Source organism: Phacochoerus africanus, chromosome 8 (genome assembly GCF_016906955.1).
Source record: "Phacochoerus africanus isolate WHEZ1 chromosome 8, ROS_Pafr_v1, whole genome shotgun sequence".
Classification (NCBI taxonomy): domain Eukaryota; kingdom Metazoa; phylum Chordata; class Mammalia; order Artiodactyla; family Suidae; genus Phacochoerus; species Phacochoerus africanus.
In genome coordinates this window covers 63,366,019-63,382,056 of record NC_062551.1, presented here as the reverse complement: position 1 = coordinate 63,382,056, position 16,038 = coordinate 63,366,019, and the positions used below count along the sequence as shown (strand labels likewise).

At 62.0% G+C, this 16,038-nt stretch overlaps 1 protein-coding gene across 1 annotated transcript; it reads right to left on the bottom strand.

Annotated features, from left to right (window-relative positions):
- Positions 1-20: 20 nt before the first annotated feature.
- On the bottom strand, positions 21-15,007 carry LOC125133070 (ATPase family AAA domain-containing protein 3). The gene is made up of 16 exons (XM_047791073.1): positions 14,692-15,007; positions 12,425-12,501; positions 11,892-11,993; positions 11,603-11,662; positions 11,007-11,076; positions 10,667-10,832; positions 10,488-10,557; positions 9,814-9,969; positions 9,267-9,323; positions 9,042-9,167; positions 8,784-8,908; positions 8,482-8,533; positions 8,179-8,249; positions 7,447-7,614; positions 6,284-6,392; positions 21-803 (listed from the first exon to the last, which is right to left on the bottom strand). Exons 1-16 carry the CDS (start codon positions 14,891-14,893, stop codon positions 654-656), a joined length of 1,761 nt encoding a protein of 586 aa, XP_047647029.1. The 5' UTR covers positions 14,894-15,007; the 3' UTR covers positions 21-653.
- Positions 15,008-16,038: the final 1,031 nt, after the last annotated feature.

Genomic DNA, 16,038 nt, shown 5'->3' with positions numbered 1-16,038 from the left:
TCATGAGGTAGACACAGAGAGAACTGCCACTTTTTATTAGATTCTGGATAAAAAGATCCCAACTCCGATAAAGGAGAGCTGCAGCTTCTATGCGCTGGGCAGTTCCCTGGACACTCATGTCCCTGGCTGGTGGGTCAGTGGACTGCTTCTCAGCCCCTGGGTTTCCAGGGCCACAGCCCGGGGTGGGCACACTTCTCCCCAGGTGGGTGGTGGCCAGCTCCCACCAGGCTGCAGGGGGGCTCCTGCCCCTTACTGCTGGTCACAGCTGCGGTAGCCAGCACCTGCCCCAGAAGTTGTGCTACCAGCCTGGCTGCTGGGCATGGGGGGCACTGCCTTCTCCCCACTTGAGCCTGGCTCGGAGAGACATCTCCCAAGAATGTCCTGGAGTGGCCCCAGCCTGTCTCCGGCACCAGCACAGCCTGGGGGGCTGGAGGAGCTAGGAACCCCCCGAACACACACACCAGCAAGGTGCACAGCACAGCAGGTCCGAGCAGAGGCCTCCAGTGTTGCCCTGGCTCTGGCTGGCGAAGACTGAAAAGTCTGGGAACGGGGGAGCTGTGCGGTGCCCCCAGGGCCGCTGGGAGACTGGGCACCTGGGTCCTTCCTCTTGGTGATGCTGCCTGGCCAGTGCACCCCAGACGTCCAGGCCCAGCTCACTTGGTCCAGGCGCTCACGGGTGGGGGTTGGCTCCCCTCGGCCTTCAGCCACTGCATCTTCTGCCTGTGCTGCTGGATGGCATCCTGCACCCGGGCATCCATCATGGCCTCAGTGAGGACTCCATCCTCAGAGGCGTACGCCATGGCCTGGCAGGGGAGAGCACACTGAGGCAGGGCACCTGGCGGGCCCTCTGCCCAGGGGAAGGGTCTCAGCCTCAGTCTCTGGAAACCACTCACCATGTAGGCCAGACCCAGACTCTGCTGCCATCCCCCTGCCTTCCTTGGAGATGCCCTTCCGAATCTGAAGGCTAGCAGGGCGTGGGCAGGTGGGGGAAATAGCCGGGGCACCCCTTGGCAGAAGCACGTGCCCCACAGCCTCTTGCACACACGTGCCCGCATGTGAACCTGGAGCCTGGGGCGGCCACCATCCCTGCAACCCTGGGGCCCCACCATCTCCCAGGCTGGCACCAGTACCACCCACCTCTCAATGACTTCCTAAAATTAGAAACCTGGAGACTGCTATCAGAGCAGCCCAGCTCCCAGGTGCAGGCACAGAGGACCCTGCTCTAGGGACAATGGGACTGCCCTCAGGGGGCTGTAGCACCACCCCAGCCACTCAGACATTTGGGAGGAAGGCAGGGCCCCGGTGGAGCTCCAGGAGCCCCGCCCTTCCGCCCCACAGACCAAACTTCCCCCAAGTGCTGAGCACCCGTGGTCCAGCAGCACCTGCCCCTTAGGACCCCGTGTCTGCAAACAGTCCTCCCAGAACCGAGGGGGGCTGAGGATCAGGCCCACAGCTTGGCACTCCACGGCCTTTCAGCCACCAAGCCAGGTCGCCTCTGGCCCATCTGCCTCCTGTCACCCAGCCTGTGGCTCTGCGTGCACCTGCCCTGCCCTGAGGACAGCATTCAAGTGACCACCAAACAGGGGGCCAAGCCGGTCCAGCGGTACCTCTCCAACCCCTGGAGGAGCCTCCGCCCACAGGGGGTGGGGGTAAACTCCCACCGTTCTCGGGGACCACACCGGCCCCACCCTTGGGACCCGCCTGCCCCGCAGCCCCTGGAGAAGAGCTTGTGAGCTCTGCAGAGGTGGGGGTGGGCTGGGTGGGGACCCCAAGGGCCACTTGCGCAAGGCTGGAGGCAGCGGGTGGGCTCCCTGGCGGGAAGAGGCAGGGAGGGGAGGGCCGGACCTAGGAACGCACTTCCAAACAAGCGGGAAATGGCGGCTTTACCGTGGAGAAGCCAGGCAGGCACCTTTACCAGGCCATCCACGCCAATAGCCTCAAAACTGCCAGAATCATCGAAAACAAGGGCCAACTGAGAAGCCACAGCTCAGAGAACTCCACAGGAGGACTAAACAACCTGGGGCATCTGGGTAAGAGAGTCCTGAGGTGGACTGAGTGAGGTGGGCAGACACTCACAGCCTGGCAGAGGCTCAGTACTAGCCTTGCCACTTGCCTGGGAACCTGGAATTACTCAAAAGTGAAAGTTCATTAAAGGAGTTCTTCCTGCAGCACAGCGGGTTAAGGATCTGGCGCTGCTGCAGGGCTGGCTGAGTACACCCCGTATACTGTGGGTGTAGCCATTAAAACAAGACAAAAACAAGTAAACAAACAAAAGAGCCTCGTAGCAAACATCATCTCAATGATGAAAGAGTGAAAACTTTTCCTCTACGATCAAGGCAAGGATGCCCACTTTCACCATAGCATCAGGAGCTGCAGGCAGCAACTGGACTGGGCAAGAAAAAGCAACAAAAGGCATCCAGCTTGGAAAAAAGTAAAATTATCTGTTTGCAGGTGCTATGATCTCACAGTAAACCCTAAAGATTCCCCTCATAAAAACCAATACAAGTTGGAGTTCCCATCGTAGCTCAGTGGTAATGAACCCGAGTAGCGTCTGTGGGGGCACAGGTTCGATCCCTGGACTCGCTCAGTGGGTTAAGGATCCGGCGTTGCCACGAGCTATGGTGTAGGTCACAGACGCAGCTCAGATCTGGCGTGGCTGTGGCTGTGGCTGTGGCCAGCAGCTGCAGCTCAGACTCCACCCCTATCCTGGGAACCTCCATATGCTGGGGATGCAGCCCTAAAAAGGAAAAAAAGAAATCACTCTAAAATCGTATTTAGGAGTTCCAGTCGTGACGCTGTGGTTAACAAATCCGACTAGGAACCACGAGGTTGCAGGTTCGGTCCCCGCCCTTGCTCGGTGGGTTAACGATCTGGCGTTGCCGTGAGCTGTGGTGTAGGTTGCAGATGCGGCTCGGATCCCACATCACTGTGGCTCTGGTGTAGGCCGGCGGCTACAGCTCCGATTAAACCCCTAGCCTGGGAACCTCCATATGCTGCAGGAGCGGCCCAAGAAATAGCAAAGAGACCAAAAAAAAAAAAAAAAATCACATTTAATCTCAAGGAAACCCAAATAGCCAGAACAATCTTGAATAAGATAAGGACACGTTAGAGGCCTCCCATTTCCGATTTTAAAACCTACTGCAAACCTCCAGTGACCAGGAGAGCAAGGAACTGGCATTAAGACAGACCAGCAAGCAACAGAGCTGGAGAGAAGCCCTCCGAATGGTCATGTGAGTCCCAGCAAGTAGCCAGGGCCTCAGTGGGGAAAAGACAGTCTTTTCCAGGAAGGGTGCTGGGAAACCGGGCGTCCGCAAGCCTTGAACGAAGCTGGACCCCTGCCTCACCCCATGTACAAAAATCAACTCTAAGCAGATCAGAGACCTAAACAGAAGACCCTACACTATAAACCTAGTAGGAAAAGAAATACAGGGCAGAAGCTTCTAGACACTGGAGTCAGCTGTAACTTCTTGGCTATGACACAAAAGCAAGTGACACACACAAAAGATAAAAACTTGCTTCAGGAGTTCCTGTCGTGGCGCAGTGGTTAACGAATCTGACTAGGAACCATGAGGTTGCGGGTTCGGTCCCTGCACTTGCTCAGTGGGTTAACAATCCAGCGTTGCCGTGAGCTGTGGTGTAGGTTGCAGACGCGGCTCGGATCCTGCGTTGCTGTGGCTCTGGTCTAGGCCGGTGGCTACAGCTCCGATTCATCCCCTAGCCTGGGAACCTCCATATGCCACGGGAGAGGCCCAAGAAATAGCAAAGAGACCAAAAAAAAAAACAAAAAACAAAAACAAAAACAAAAACCACTTGCTTCAAAGGACACTAACAACAGAGAAAAAAGGCAATCCAGGAATTCCTGCTGTGGCTCAGTTGGTTAAGAACCCGACTAGCATCCATGAGGATGCAGATTCGATCCCTGGCCTTGCTTTGTGGGTTAAGGATCCGGCGTTGCCCTGAGCTGTGGTGCAGGTCACAGATGTGGCTTGGACCTGGCGTCACTGTGGCTGTGGAGCAGGCTGGGAGCTTCAGCTCCGATTCAAGCCCTAGCCTGGGAACCTCCATATGCTGCAGGTGCCGCCCTAAAAAGAAAAAGGAGAAAAGGGAACCCAGAGAATGGGAGAAAATATTTGCATGTCACATATCTGATAAAAGGTTAACACGTATAACCCCAGGAACTTCTATTGCCACAAGGCAGGCCATAAAAATCAAACAGAAACATGTCCTGTGTGACTCCTGGTCCTTGGAGGGATCAGACGCAGACAGAAAGCAGGCGGGTGGGGCTGGGGCTCGGGAAGGGGCAGGGAACTCGAAGTCCGGGCTTAGGAAGAGAAGAACGTTCTGGAGATGACGGTGGTGACCGCTGCACAGCAAGAAAGTGCTTAACGCCACTGAGCTGTGCCCGCAGAAGTGGCTGAGGTGATGAATTTGAGGTTCAAAAGATAAAAAGCATTAAGTCCTCACAGGTGACTCCAGGTGGCAAGCAGCAGACATGCAGGGAGCGAACCATCACATGGCAGGTCGAGTGCCGTGGGGGGCAGGCAAGGCCAGCGCGGTGGCCTTGGGGCGGCGGCCCAGCCTGGAGTGAGTGGGCGGAGGGGCTACAGCAACCCACAGCCCAGCCCGTGCACCTGCAGCCACAAGCAAGGAACTCGGGGACAACGGCCGACTTGTTCTGTCTGAGCAGGTGGAATCCCCATGGGGGAGGGACTGCCAGACACATCCCAGGCCCATGAGCAGGCAGTGCCCGGCTACACCCTGCTGTGACCCCCCACGGGCTCCAGGCGGCCACGCTTGGCCTCCCTTGCTCCTGCAGGTGTCTCCCCGTGCCAGGCACCCCGAAAGCCTCTGGAGGGAGATGTACCAGACGCCATCTGCCCCTGAGATGGAGAATCTTTGCAAAGCCTTACCGCCCCCAGCATGGCTGCACCTGGACAAGGGGCCTCAGTGGACGAGGTCACGCTGGGTGCGGTCCTAAGGTGGAGCCCTGATGCTGCCAGCCAGGGAGTGGGCCCTCATCAGAAGCCCCTCCCCTGGCCTCCAGAAACACGAGAGTAAAGATCCATTTATGGCCCTGGCTGTGGTGGTGAATTACAGCCGCCTGCGCTGAGACACCCTGTTTGCTACTCTGTCAGGGGTGGAAAGAGTAAAGCTCTGGGGCTTGGTTCGGAGTGAGGCCAGCCTGGAACAGAGCCCCCAGCTCACCCACATGGGGACGGAGGCTGAGATCTGGGGCTGTTTGTTACAGCAGCATGACCCAGCTCGTTCTGCCTAAGAGAGTGCCCCGTGGCTGGGCTAAAGCACGCAGACCAAACAGATGTCTACGTAGTTTATAAAAACGCATTCGTGCTAAGCTGACAGTGCCCGGGCTTCTGGAGGGCTGCTCCCAAGGCTCCTGGGGTCAGAGGGCTCCCCTGGCCTGGGTACCCACAAAGCCTCTGTGGGAAGGTTTCAGGTGAAAAGGTGGGTGTCAGCGAAGAGTTCCCGTCCTGGCTCAGCGGAAACAAATCTGACTGGCATCCATGAGAACGCAGGTTCGACCCCTGGCCTCACTCAGTGGGTTGAGGATCTGGTGTTGCCATGGGTTGTGGTGTAGGTTGTAGATGTGGCTGGGATCTGGCATTGCTGTGGCTGTGGTGTAAGCCTGCAGCTACAGCTTTGATTCGATCCCTAGCCTGGGAACCTCCATCTACCGTGGGTGCAGCCCTAAAAAAGCAAAAGAAAAAAAAAAAGAAAAAAGAAAAGCTGGGTGTCAGGACCAGGTACCCTGAGCCACGACACAGGGTGGAGTCACCGCCCGGGGTCCAGCCATGCTCAGTGTTTGGGACCCATGAGCCGTGCTAAGGCTGGATGGGGCGGCACTCACGCCTTGCGGGCCACGCCCACGGCAGAGGCCTCCCTCTGAGGCGCTGACCTCTCGTCAGGTGCGTCTTGTCCTGAGCACTCAGAGCCCAGACAGCTCACGGGGCACCCCACACTCGGCCCAGGATGGATGCAGGCCAGATCCCTGGACCCTCCACTTGTCTGCAGTCACCCTGCCAGCAGTCTGGGCCCCGGTGTCTAACCACTGCACAGCTGATGGGCACAGGACAGGCTCCTGATTTCAGAGCCTGAACCAGGACAACCTGGGGACCCAACCACAGAAGCCACGGGTGGCCTTGGCCTGGCCACTGCAGGAAAGTAGGGCAGCGGGTGACATTTGCGTAGAAACCCTTCAGAAGCCCCAGCAAAGGCAGGTGCTCGGGGTTCCCTGGGATGCCGCCGAGGGTCCCCAGGGGCTCACCTGCCACGCCACGGCGAGCTGGGAGATCTCCCGGCCGGACATGCCCTCCGTCAGCTCTGCGATCTCCGAGCACTTCTTCCCATAGTCAAACTGGGCCAGCTTCAAGCGCCTGGTGAGGGGGTCCCGGGTGACGCCTGGGCACCCGCAGGGCCTGTGAGGGCCCCGGGCTCCCGCACAGACAGAGCACTGGGGCCCTGCTGGGGCTGGAGCCTACACCGGGAAACCGGGGCAGGCGTGTCTGGTCGCCCTCCTATCGTGCCAGACCCTGCCAGGGTCCAGCCGCTCTGCCTTCCTACCCTCTGGCTACGTCCCTGCCTCCAGGGACCCAGGATCAGGCCCAGGCGGGGGCTGTTGAAGGACATGAGCCTGTGAAGTGCGCAGGGGTGGGGGCGCGGCAGGTGCATGGCCACTTGGGATGTGAAAGAACAGAGGGGCCCCCGGAGCCAGTGACCAGCCCCAGGGCCTGCCCTGCACGCAGACAGCACAGCTGCCAGACTGCTTAGCCCGCCCACAGGCAGGGCCTCCTCAGCCAGGCTTGGCTGAAGGCGGGGAGACATGGCCCGAGGACCTCCAGGCGCGTGCGAGGCCAGGGATTGGGAGGCTGGGCGACTGGGGCCAGGGGCTATAGGGGAAGCTCTGGGGGCCGGAGGCCAGGGACAGCGAAATCCGCCTTAGAACAGCTGCAGCCCGACAGCGACAGGAGGGATTCAGGTCAGCGGGGCTGAGATCTGGACCCAGGTGAAAATAGAGTAGCCCTTGTTTCTGGAGCACTCCATGGCAGGGGCGGGGGCACCCGCGGGAAGGGAGGCTCCCCCACCTGGTGGGCCATGCTCTGTGCTGGTGAGGAGCCCCAGCTGCCCGGGGGGGGGGGGGGGGTCAGGGTCAGCCGTGGCCCAGAGTGGTCAGCACGTCTGGCGACTGGCCACCGCTGCCGCTCAAGAGCCAGGGCCTGACCGTGGCCTCAACCCCCGTGTTCTGAAGAGCAGCACAGAGGCGTGGGGGCCGGCAGGCCGGGGCAGCGGGGCCGCCAGAGTTGAGCGGTCATGACCCCACACCAAGCCCCCCAGTGAAAGCAGGGAGTCAGGGCTGGGGTTCGGTGCCTGGGCTGGGAGCTGGCGGGAGGGGACAGGGTGGGGGTGGCCGAGGCCGGCGGGGACACTTACTGCTTTCCTTCTGTGGCTGGCTTAAGAACATGCTTGTCAAAATACATTCTCACCAGGCGCTCCCGCTCCGCTCGCTGCGGCAGGTCGAAGCTCACGATCTCGTCGATGCGGTCATTGATGGCCCAATCAAACTGCTCAGGCTGGTTGCTGGCCAGGACCAGCATGAACCTGCAGGCGAGGTGCGTGCAGAAGGCTGGCTTCTAAGGGGAGCTACTCGGCCGCCTCCAGGCCCAGAAAACCCCAGGACGACCCAGCCCTCTGCCTGCCAGCCCTCCGGGTCCTGCCCCGATTCCACGCTCCTCCCCGGGACGGCCCAGCAGGACGGGACAGCCACATGAAGCTCCTGGTGCGCAGGACGGATGGGGACCCGGGGACCCAGGGACCCAAGTCCCACCCCCCCAGGCCTGGGGCTCAGGAGGCAGAGGCACTGCAGCAGGAGCCCAGACAGCACTGGGGGCGGGGGGGGGGGGGCCCTCACTGGGCAGAGGAGCGAGACCAGGGTCTGGAAGGACCGGCCCAATCCCAGGGCAACCTGAGCCCTGGGGCCCTTGGCTGGGGGGCGACCCCCAGCCACCCATCTTGAGGCAGCTGGGTGTGCCCAGGGCCTGAAGCCACAGGCAGTGGCCTGAGGACGAGCACGTGTCACTTGACTCTGCCTCAGAGGCCCCCCCAGCGCCCCCCGGGGGAGCCCTGAGAGCAGAGACAACGCCCCCCCGCCCCCTGGCCCCTCACTTGCTGCTGTGCTGGCCCGTCCGGTGCAGGAAGGCGTTCAGGGCGGCCCTGAGGTCCTCGCTTATTTTCTCCTGAGGAGCGAAGGCCCCGGCGTCAGGCCCACACGGCCCCCGGGGTCAGAGAGGCCCAGGCCGCTCCCCCAGGCGAGCACAGCGCACCTTGCGAGGCTCGCTGGGAAGGCCGGGGTCCCCCTTTCCAGACAAGACGCACGAGGAATGCCCCGCGAGAGGCAGGGGCCGCCAGCCTCAGCCCGGGGGCCGCACCCACAACCGCTAGGAGGCCCGGGGGCCACCAGACACTCACAGTGGCTCGCTTCCTGAGAAAGGCGTCTGCTTCATCCACGAAGAGCAGGAGGCTGCAGAGGGGGAGCCGCGTGAGGCGGGCGGGGCTGGAACCCCAACCGCACGCTGCCCGCGCGGCAGGTGGCACCCAGAGCGTGGCCAGGCAGGGATGTGGTGAGAGAGCCACTGAAACTGGGCGGCGGCCCGTCCTAGACTCTCCAAGTCACAGGAACCACGAGGCTACCGCTCCCGGGGAAAAGCTGCAGCCAAGGCACCACCCCTTCCCAGCAGGAGCCCGGGTGGCCCTGGGAGGCGCCGTCTCACCCTCGCCGGCTGGTGCTGGCCCAGTCGAAAACCTTGTGCACGGCCGTGACACCGTCCCGCCCCATGGGGGCCACGTCCCCGCCCGTCATGATGGCGTAGTCCATGCCCGAGTGCAGCGCCAGTTTCTGGGCAGCAAGCGGGGGACAGGGGGCGCAGGGTGGGTCTCGTCCCCGCTCACGCTCCGTTCACCCTCAGCCCTCCTCTCCCGCCGTGGGGGGAGCCCTCGGGAGCGGCCCCCAGCCCCGCCCGGGCTCCCACCTTGGCGAAGAGCGTCTTCCCAGTGCCGGGTGGCCCGTACATCAGGACGTTGCGGTACAGACTCCGGTTCTTCCTGGTGTTCCGGGTGGCGATCGCGAGGTCCCGCACGCGGGCCTCCAGGCTGGGCTGCCAGGGGACACAGCGCTTTAGGGGTCTCCTGCGGCCGGCAGCTCGGCCAGCAACCCTGACTTGGGGAAGGAAGAGCACCCGGGCGGCCCCACTTACACTGAGCACGACGCCCTCCAGTGCGTCCTGAGGCTTACTGAGAAGCCGCCGGCCGACCTGCGGGGGTCAGGGGTGTCAGGGTCAACGGCAGAGCCCCCAAGGCAGGCTGGGTGCAGGGTCACACCTCAGGACACGTGTGGCCAGCCTCCCTTTAGAAGGCCCGGCAGCTGCGACCACTGGCGAGGCTGGGCCGCGTGGCGCAGATTCCTCACTGACCGCATCCATCCCGCAGCCTGGGGGTTGACCATGTCCACACCGGGCAGGACGCCTGACGCCCCTCGAGGAAAGCAGCAACCCCGGGCTGCTTCTAGCAACTTCTAACAGCGGGAAGGCAGCCTGCTGGGGCCCCAGGAGCTTGTAAACAGCCCCAAGGCTGCCCAGGGGACAGTCAGACTGACAGACCCGCAGAGGGAGCACGTGGGCCAGAGACAGGCCCTGAGGGTCAGCAGCAAGGACGCAACGCCACGGGCACGCCCGCCTGCAGGTGGGGGACGTGTCTGGGGAAGAGGAAAGAGGACCCAGGGCTCCAGGAGGGGCCCGCCGTCACCTGCACAGGGTGCCGCAGCGCCTCTAGCACCGTGATCCGAGACGTCTCCCGCACCAGGGAGGGCTTCCCCAGCCGCGCCTCCACGTACCGGCCCGCGACAGACGTGGCGTTTTTGGCAGAATAGACGCCCAGGGCCAGCAGCGTCAGCCCGGCCACCTGGAGTGGGACAGAGGAGACAGGTGGCTCCCACCCCAGCCAGCACCGGTCACAGGAGCTGCAGAAGGAGCTTCCCAGTGGGCGGATGTCAGAGCGCTCGGCACCAACGCCCTCTGCTCGTAACAAGGGCCATCGGAAGACTCATCCCAGCAGCACTAGGGACACTTCAAGCAACAGGAGCTCCAACTGTGGAGCCTGACAAGGAGCAGAGCAAACGCTGCAAGAAAAGCCTGGGCAGAAGAGAAGCACCGGCCAACTCCCTGGAGTGTCGGGGCCCCAGGAGCGGCTTTCTAGCTACGCTTCCCAAAGGGCAGGCACAGCTGAGGTGCCTGCATGCCCTCTCGCAGCCCTGCCAGGATCACTCAGCACCCAAACCCCAAGGCCGGGGTGCTCTGACTTTGGGGGGCGGGGGTCTCCACAACGCTTCAGCTGCAGGTTGCTGAGCACCGAGTGCAGCGCGCTCACGGCCAGCGGAGGCCCTGACACCGGCCGCGCCGGAGGATGGGAGTGGCATTTACCGTGGCTGTCACTTTGTCCCAGTCCGTCACAAAGGCACGGAATCCTTCCCCAAACAGGGTGCCAGCCGTCCTGCAGGAGAAGCAGCAGCACAATCAGGAAGGAAGCGGGCTGTGCGCACAGCTGGAGGAGCAGGCACCCGACCAGGGAAGGGGCTGAGGATCCCGCAGCGCAATCTCACCTGATGGATTCCAGGATGGTCTGGCGGTGCTCGGCCGCCTTCAGGCGGATCTGCTCTCGGGTGATGTCGGCGTTCTCCCGCTCAGCCTTGGCCCGGGCGCGCGCCTCGGCCTCCACCCGCAGCATCTCGTTCTTGTGCCGAAGCTCCATCTCCCGCTCCACGGTGGCTGCTCAGGAAGAGGCGGGAGGGCTCAGCCCACAGCCTCGTGGCCACCCCGGCCACATACAAAGAGCCCAGGGGGCCCCTCCTTCCTCCGCGGGACACTGCAGGACCAGCACCCACTCGTCGGAGCACCCCAGGCTGGGGCCCCCCAGCCTGGCTGCAGGGCTGGCAACCCTACCTCGCCGCAGGGCCTCCTGCTTCTGCACAGACTCCTCCTGCTTCCGTAGATTCTCCTCGTTGAGGAGTTGCTGAAGGGCCGCAAGGGGAAGGGAAAGGCTTCAAAATCAGGAAACACCACACCGAGAGGGGAGCGGCTCCGGCCGCTGCCCCAGGATGGGGTGCCCCCTGCGCCTCTCGAGGAGGCAGGTCTGAGCACAGCAGGGACATGGGTGCCCAGGGGGTGCCCGGCAGGCCCTGCCCAGCCCAGCCTCAGGACCCCATGGCCCTGACTCACGGCTTTCCTCACAAAACAGGGTTTTGGCCTGTTTAAATTAAGTCAAAATGCTGGAGGCCCTCGGGCCATGGTGAGTTAACCATCCAGCATGGTCACTGCAGCAACCCAGGTTCGCTTCCTGGCCTGGGAACTTCCCCACACCACAGACGTGGCCAAGAAAAAATAAAAGACCACAATGCCCCCAAGAAGCCCAAACATTCTAACCCTCACAGGCCCGTCAGGCAGGCCCCGCCAGGCGCCCCAGGGCAGCGAGCAGCCTGGACCTGGCCGAAGCCTGCAGGCCAGGGCAGGCGCAGTGCCTACTGTCAGGCAGAGCTCACCTGCTGCTTCAGCTGGTCCTCGTAGCGCTGCCGCGCCAGCTTGTCCTGGTACTGGGCCCTCTGGGGAGGAGAGAGCAGTGTGAACATGGCCCAGCTGGGGAAGCTGGCGGCCAGGCCAAAGCCAACACCAGGACCCCCATGAGTGGCCACCCCCACCTGCTGTGGAACCAGCCCAGCACTGAGAGACCCGTGGATGTCAGATGGCCACACAAGGTCACCCGGGCCTCGGTGGCTGGGTGAGAGATCCATCTGCACTGGGGACCCCATGCACCCCAGGAGCGCCCCTTACAGCCTGGTGCTGCCGCGTCTCCTCGCTCAGCGTCTTCCTCCTCTCCTCAGCCTGCACGCGGATCTGCTCACTCTTCAGCTGCTCCACGGCGGCCTCGTACTCCTGTTGACACACCAGCTCCCGCCACCAAGAAGCCCCAACCAAGTCCCCCTCCCCTGAGCCTGCACACCCGTAGGCAGAGAGAAGTGCCAGGAAAACGGACCCCCACCCCAAAAGAGCCAGAGTCTCCCAGGGCACCTGAATCTCCCTCCACCACGCTCAGCACAATCACCAAAAGGGTGGAGGCAGAGCCCGGGCCTATTCCTCTGCTGGCCACCTGCCCACCGAGGGCAGAAGTCTCCCTGAGGGACCTCACTCTACTCCCACTGCCCTCCCAGGGGTCTCTCTCTCACCTCTCCCTGTTTCCCTCCTAAGCTCAAGCCAAGCTGATCCTAGGAGGTGCCTGCACGCCTGCCCGGCCCCCACTGCCCAGTTCTCCCCCAGGGGCCCTCGGTTTGGGGACGAGACTACCTCTGCCAGCACCACCCCCTCACCTTGAGCTTGGCCTGCTGCTCCAGCTGCAGCGTCTGCTCCTGCATCTGTGCCAGACTGAGGGCCTCCTTGGCGTGTCCTGCGGGGACCATCGCATGTGCTGAGGCGTGTTTGGGAACTCCAGCAACCACCTCAACCTCATTCCTGGTCAGACCTGCCCAGCAACCCCTCCCTCCAAGAGCCACTGTTCCCAGTTCATCTGCCCCATCCCCAAGGGGAAGCCCCACATGAGGTCTTGTCCCCCAGGGGACCGTCACATCCCAAAGGGTTCCGTCAAAGAGGTGGTCCCACGCGCACTGACAGCAGCAGGGCCAGGACGGGGTTCTGCGTCTCCCAATGAAGCAAAAAGGAAGCCTGTGGCTGAAACGTCCTTCGTTTTTCAAGTGTGTGCATTTCTCTAAATCCTCTGATACCTGTTATTGACCTGCCACGGAGCACACAGGCGAGAGCTTGAATAAGAAGCAAACGAGGACTAGACGAGAAAGAAGCCGAAGCCCACAGGCTGATGGCTCTTCACCGGCGTGAGTTACAAACGTGCATGTCATTAACGTCTCATAGGCGTGCTTTCCTCATTGGGGGGAACTCATGTGTGTCGACACGTGGCAACACACGGGTGTCCTGGAAAGAATCTGAGCCCCGTCCTCTCCCTGCTGGGAAAGCCGAACGTCAGGCTGGACCTGCGTGCGATGCTTCACTGTGGACAGGGTCGAGGCCCCGCCAGTGCACTGCCCCGAGGCCACACGTTTCCAGGCTGCTTCCCAGAGACCTGGGGAACCAGAGAGCATCCGGCTGGGCCGCAAGGGACAGAGACAGCGGTCAGGCTGTGAGGAGCAGCAAGGACATGTCTGGTTTGCGTGCAGACAGCCACGTGGAGAACAAGAGTGGGCTGGGGCCAACCAGGGGAGGCACTGCTGGTGGTCAGCAGCCCAGAAGACAGGCCTGCTGAGGGGCCAGAGGCATGCTGGGAAGGAGGGCTTGGGGACAGGAAGAGGCAGCTGACCGAGGCGAAACCTCTTCCCCCCCTCCCGGGCCAGCAAAGAAGCCAGGGGGATGGCAAGAAAAAAAGTGAAGCAGAAAAAGTTCCCGCCGTGGGTTAAGAATCTAACTGCGTGGGTTTGATGGACCAAGAGTCAGGATTTAGCTTCCAAAAGGAAAAACACTTTGAAATTCTGGGCAGGGTGAATGGGCGAAGCTCCCACAGAAACCTAAGAAATTACATCCTGTAACAAAAGTGTCATCATCTGAGGTGTCCTGAAGCCCAGCCACTATCTCTCAATCCAACCTGACTGTTGAAATGACCTTGCAAACTTAACACACGTAGTCTGGGATGGGGCGTTTCCCAGCCAGGCCTAAGGAAATATGCGGCCCTGGGCCCCAGGCCCGAATATTCAAATGCTCTGAATGTCCCTTCCAGGATCTGAGAGCCAGGCAGGCTGGAGACCTTTGCCCAGGAAATTCTGTGGCCCCTGCAGAAGGGCGGGGACTGAGCCACAGAGTGCCAGGCCACATCCTCCTTGGACAGGAAGACTCCGCTTATACCTGCTTGCCGCAAACTACTCTCTAAGATCTCCTTTGAGAAAAAGGCACCTCTACTTAAAGGTTTGAGAGCCAAGTATTTACTTGGCGCGTGCTCAGCGTGTGTTCCAGACTCTCAAACGCACACGCTGCAATCTGGACACAAGTGGTTTAAAACCACAGAGGAAAAAAGCTGGGAGGAAAGCACGTGGGCTTAGTGCAGGTGCCATCACTACTGATGCCTCAGGGCCCGGGTTAGGAAGGTCAGTCATCAGCTGGGCCAGGGCTGACCGCTGAACTTTGCAGACCTCACCTGAAAGCTAACGTTTCTCAACAGTAAGTGCAGATCTACTTTATTTTCCTTAAAACCAATTACCCTCAAACGCGCTCCCCTCTTCAGCAAAAAATTGCCAGCATCCACCACAAAAAAATCCCCAACCCAGCCAGCTCTGGCCATTCCACGTGGAAGCAGCAATAGGTGGTACCTGAAAACGAAGGTGCAGCCCCGCCAGCTGCTAACTCTACCCTTAGTCCCCTCACCACCGGTTTCCCCACTGAAAGACGCGTGGCAGCTGGGAAGGTGCCAAAGGGTCAGGGGATCCCGAACCTCCCTGCTCGCAGAGTGGCTCCTTTGGGTTTACCGCTGGAAGCCGATTTCCTCTCCCGACAAGAGCTCCACGGCTCAGACCACCGAGGGCCAGATGCCCCGAACCCCCCAGGGGCCGCCCTGCCCGAGCCCCCCAGCGGCACTCACGCGAGTGCTCCAGCTCGCGCGCCGCCTTGGCCGCGCGCTCCAGGCCCGTGGGGTCGAAGTTGCTCCATTTGTCCTTGGGCGCCGGCCGGTCCCCTGCGCCGCGGTCCCCCCCGCCCTCCGCCCCGGGCTGCGCAGGCGGCAGCGGCAGCGGCGGCCCAACGCCTTCGCCCTTGGGGCCCTTGATGCCGAAGAGCCACGACATGGCCAGTGAGCCCCGGGCGCCGCAGGCTCGAGGATCCGAAGCCGAGCAGACACGAGTAGCGAAGTGCAGCCCCCACGCGCCGGGAGCCGGCGGCACTGACTCTGCGCAGGCGCGACAGCGGCCCCGCCTCCCGGGCGACGGGTGCGCGTGAGGGCCACGTCCCGCGCGCGGCACTTGGATTGGTCGCAGGCGAGTGACGTCACGGCGTCGCGGCCGCGATTGCAAGAGCTGGCTTAGGGGGCAGATCCCCGGAGGGGCGGGGCGAGATGACAGCGGCCGGTCAGGGACAAAATTGATGGGCTGGGCGCGTGCGTGCCCTTGAATACGTCAGTTCCGTGTAGCCACGACACTGATCCCGTTGCCATGGGCACCCATGGAGTTCCAGCCCGGGATGAAACCGAGAGGCAGGTCTGGGAGCCGGGCGCTCTTGATGCGCGGGGTCCCGACCGAGGAAGCGGCCGCGGGAGGAAGAGCCTGAGGGATCGGTTGGAAAGGTCCCTGCCCGGGGACGGAAGGCCGGGGGAGCGGGAGGCCAAGAGACCCTGCGGACGGCGGAGCGCGGGCTGGGCGTGTCCCGCGCAGGGAGGGCTGCCCCACAGGCCAGGCGGCGCGGGACAAGTGGACCCTGGAGCGGTGCGGTGCCAACGCATACATTCGGCCCTCACTGAGATGATACAAGGGCAGAAGCGCGGCCCTGGCCAGTCTCCTGCTAGGAGTACGAAGGGCCCTCCCAAGCCGCCAGCGTCTCAGCAAAACAGCGGTCCGCGGTTGTATGATCCTTTCTTTACTCTAAGTGGCTCATAAGGGAGGGGACAGGGATCTCCATCCAAAGTATGCGAAGGCAGAGCCCCCAAGGCCCCACAGAGGGCGCCCTCGCCAGAAGAGCGCTCCTCTGGGCGGAGGGGTCTTGGGTCTGGTCACTGATCCCTGAGCGTTTTCCTTGAGAACCTCTGAAGGCCACATGACCGCTTCTGGGACCAAGGTCCAGGCCAGACCACTGGGGGAGAAGGAACAAGGATGGACAAGACCAGGGTTGCTCCAGAACCCAGTGTCCAAAGTTAGCAGAATTCACTTCTTGGACCAATATCCAAATTGCTCCTGAATTCTTTCCCTGATGGAATTTGTTGCGTTCCCAAAATTATACA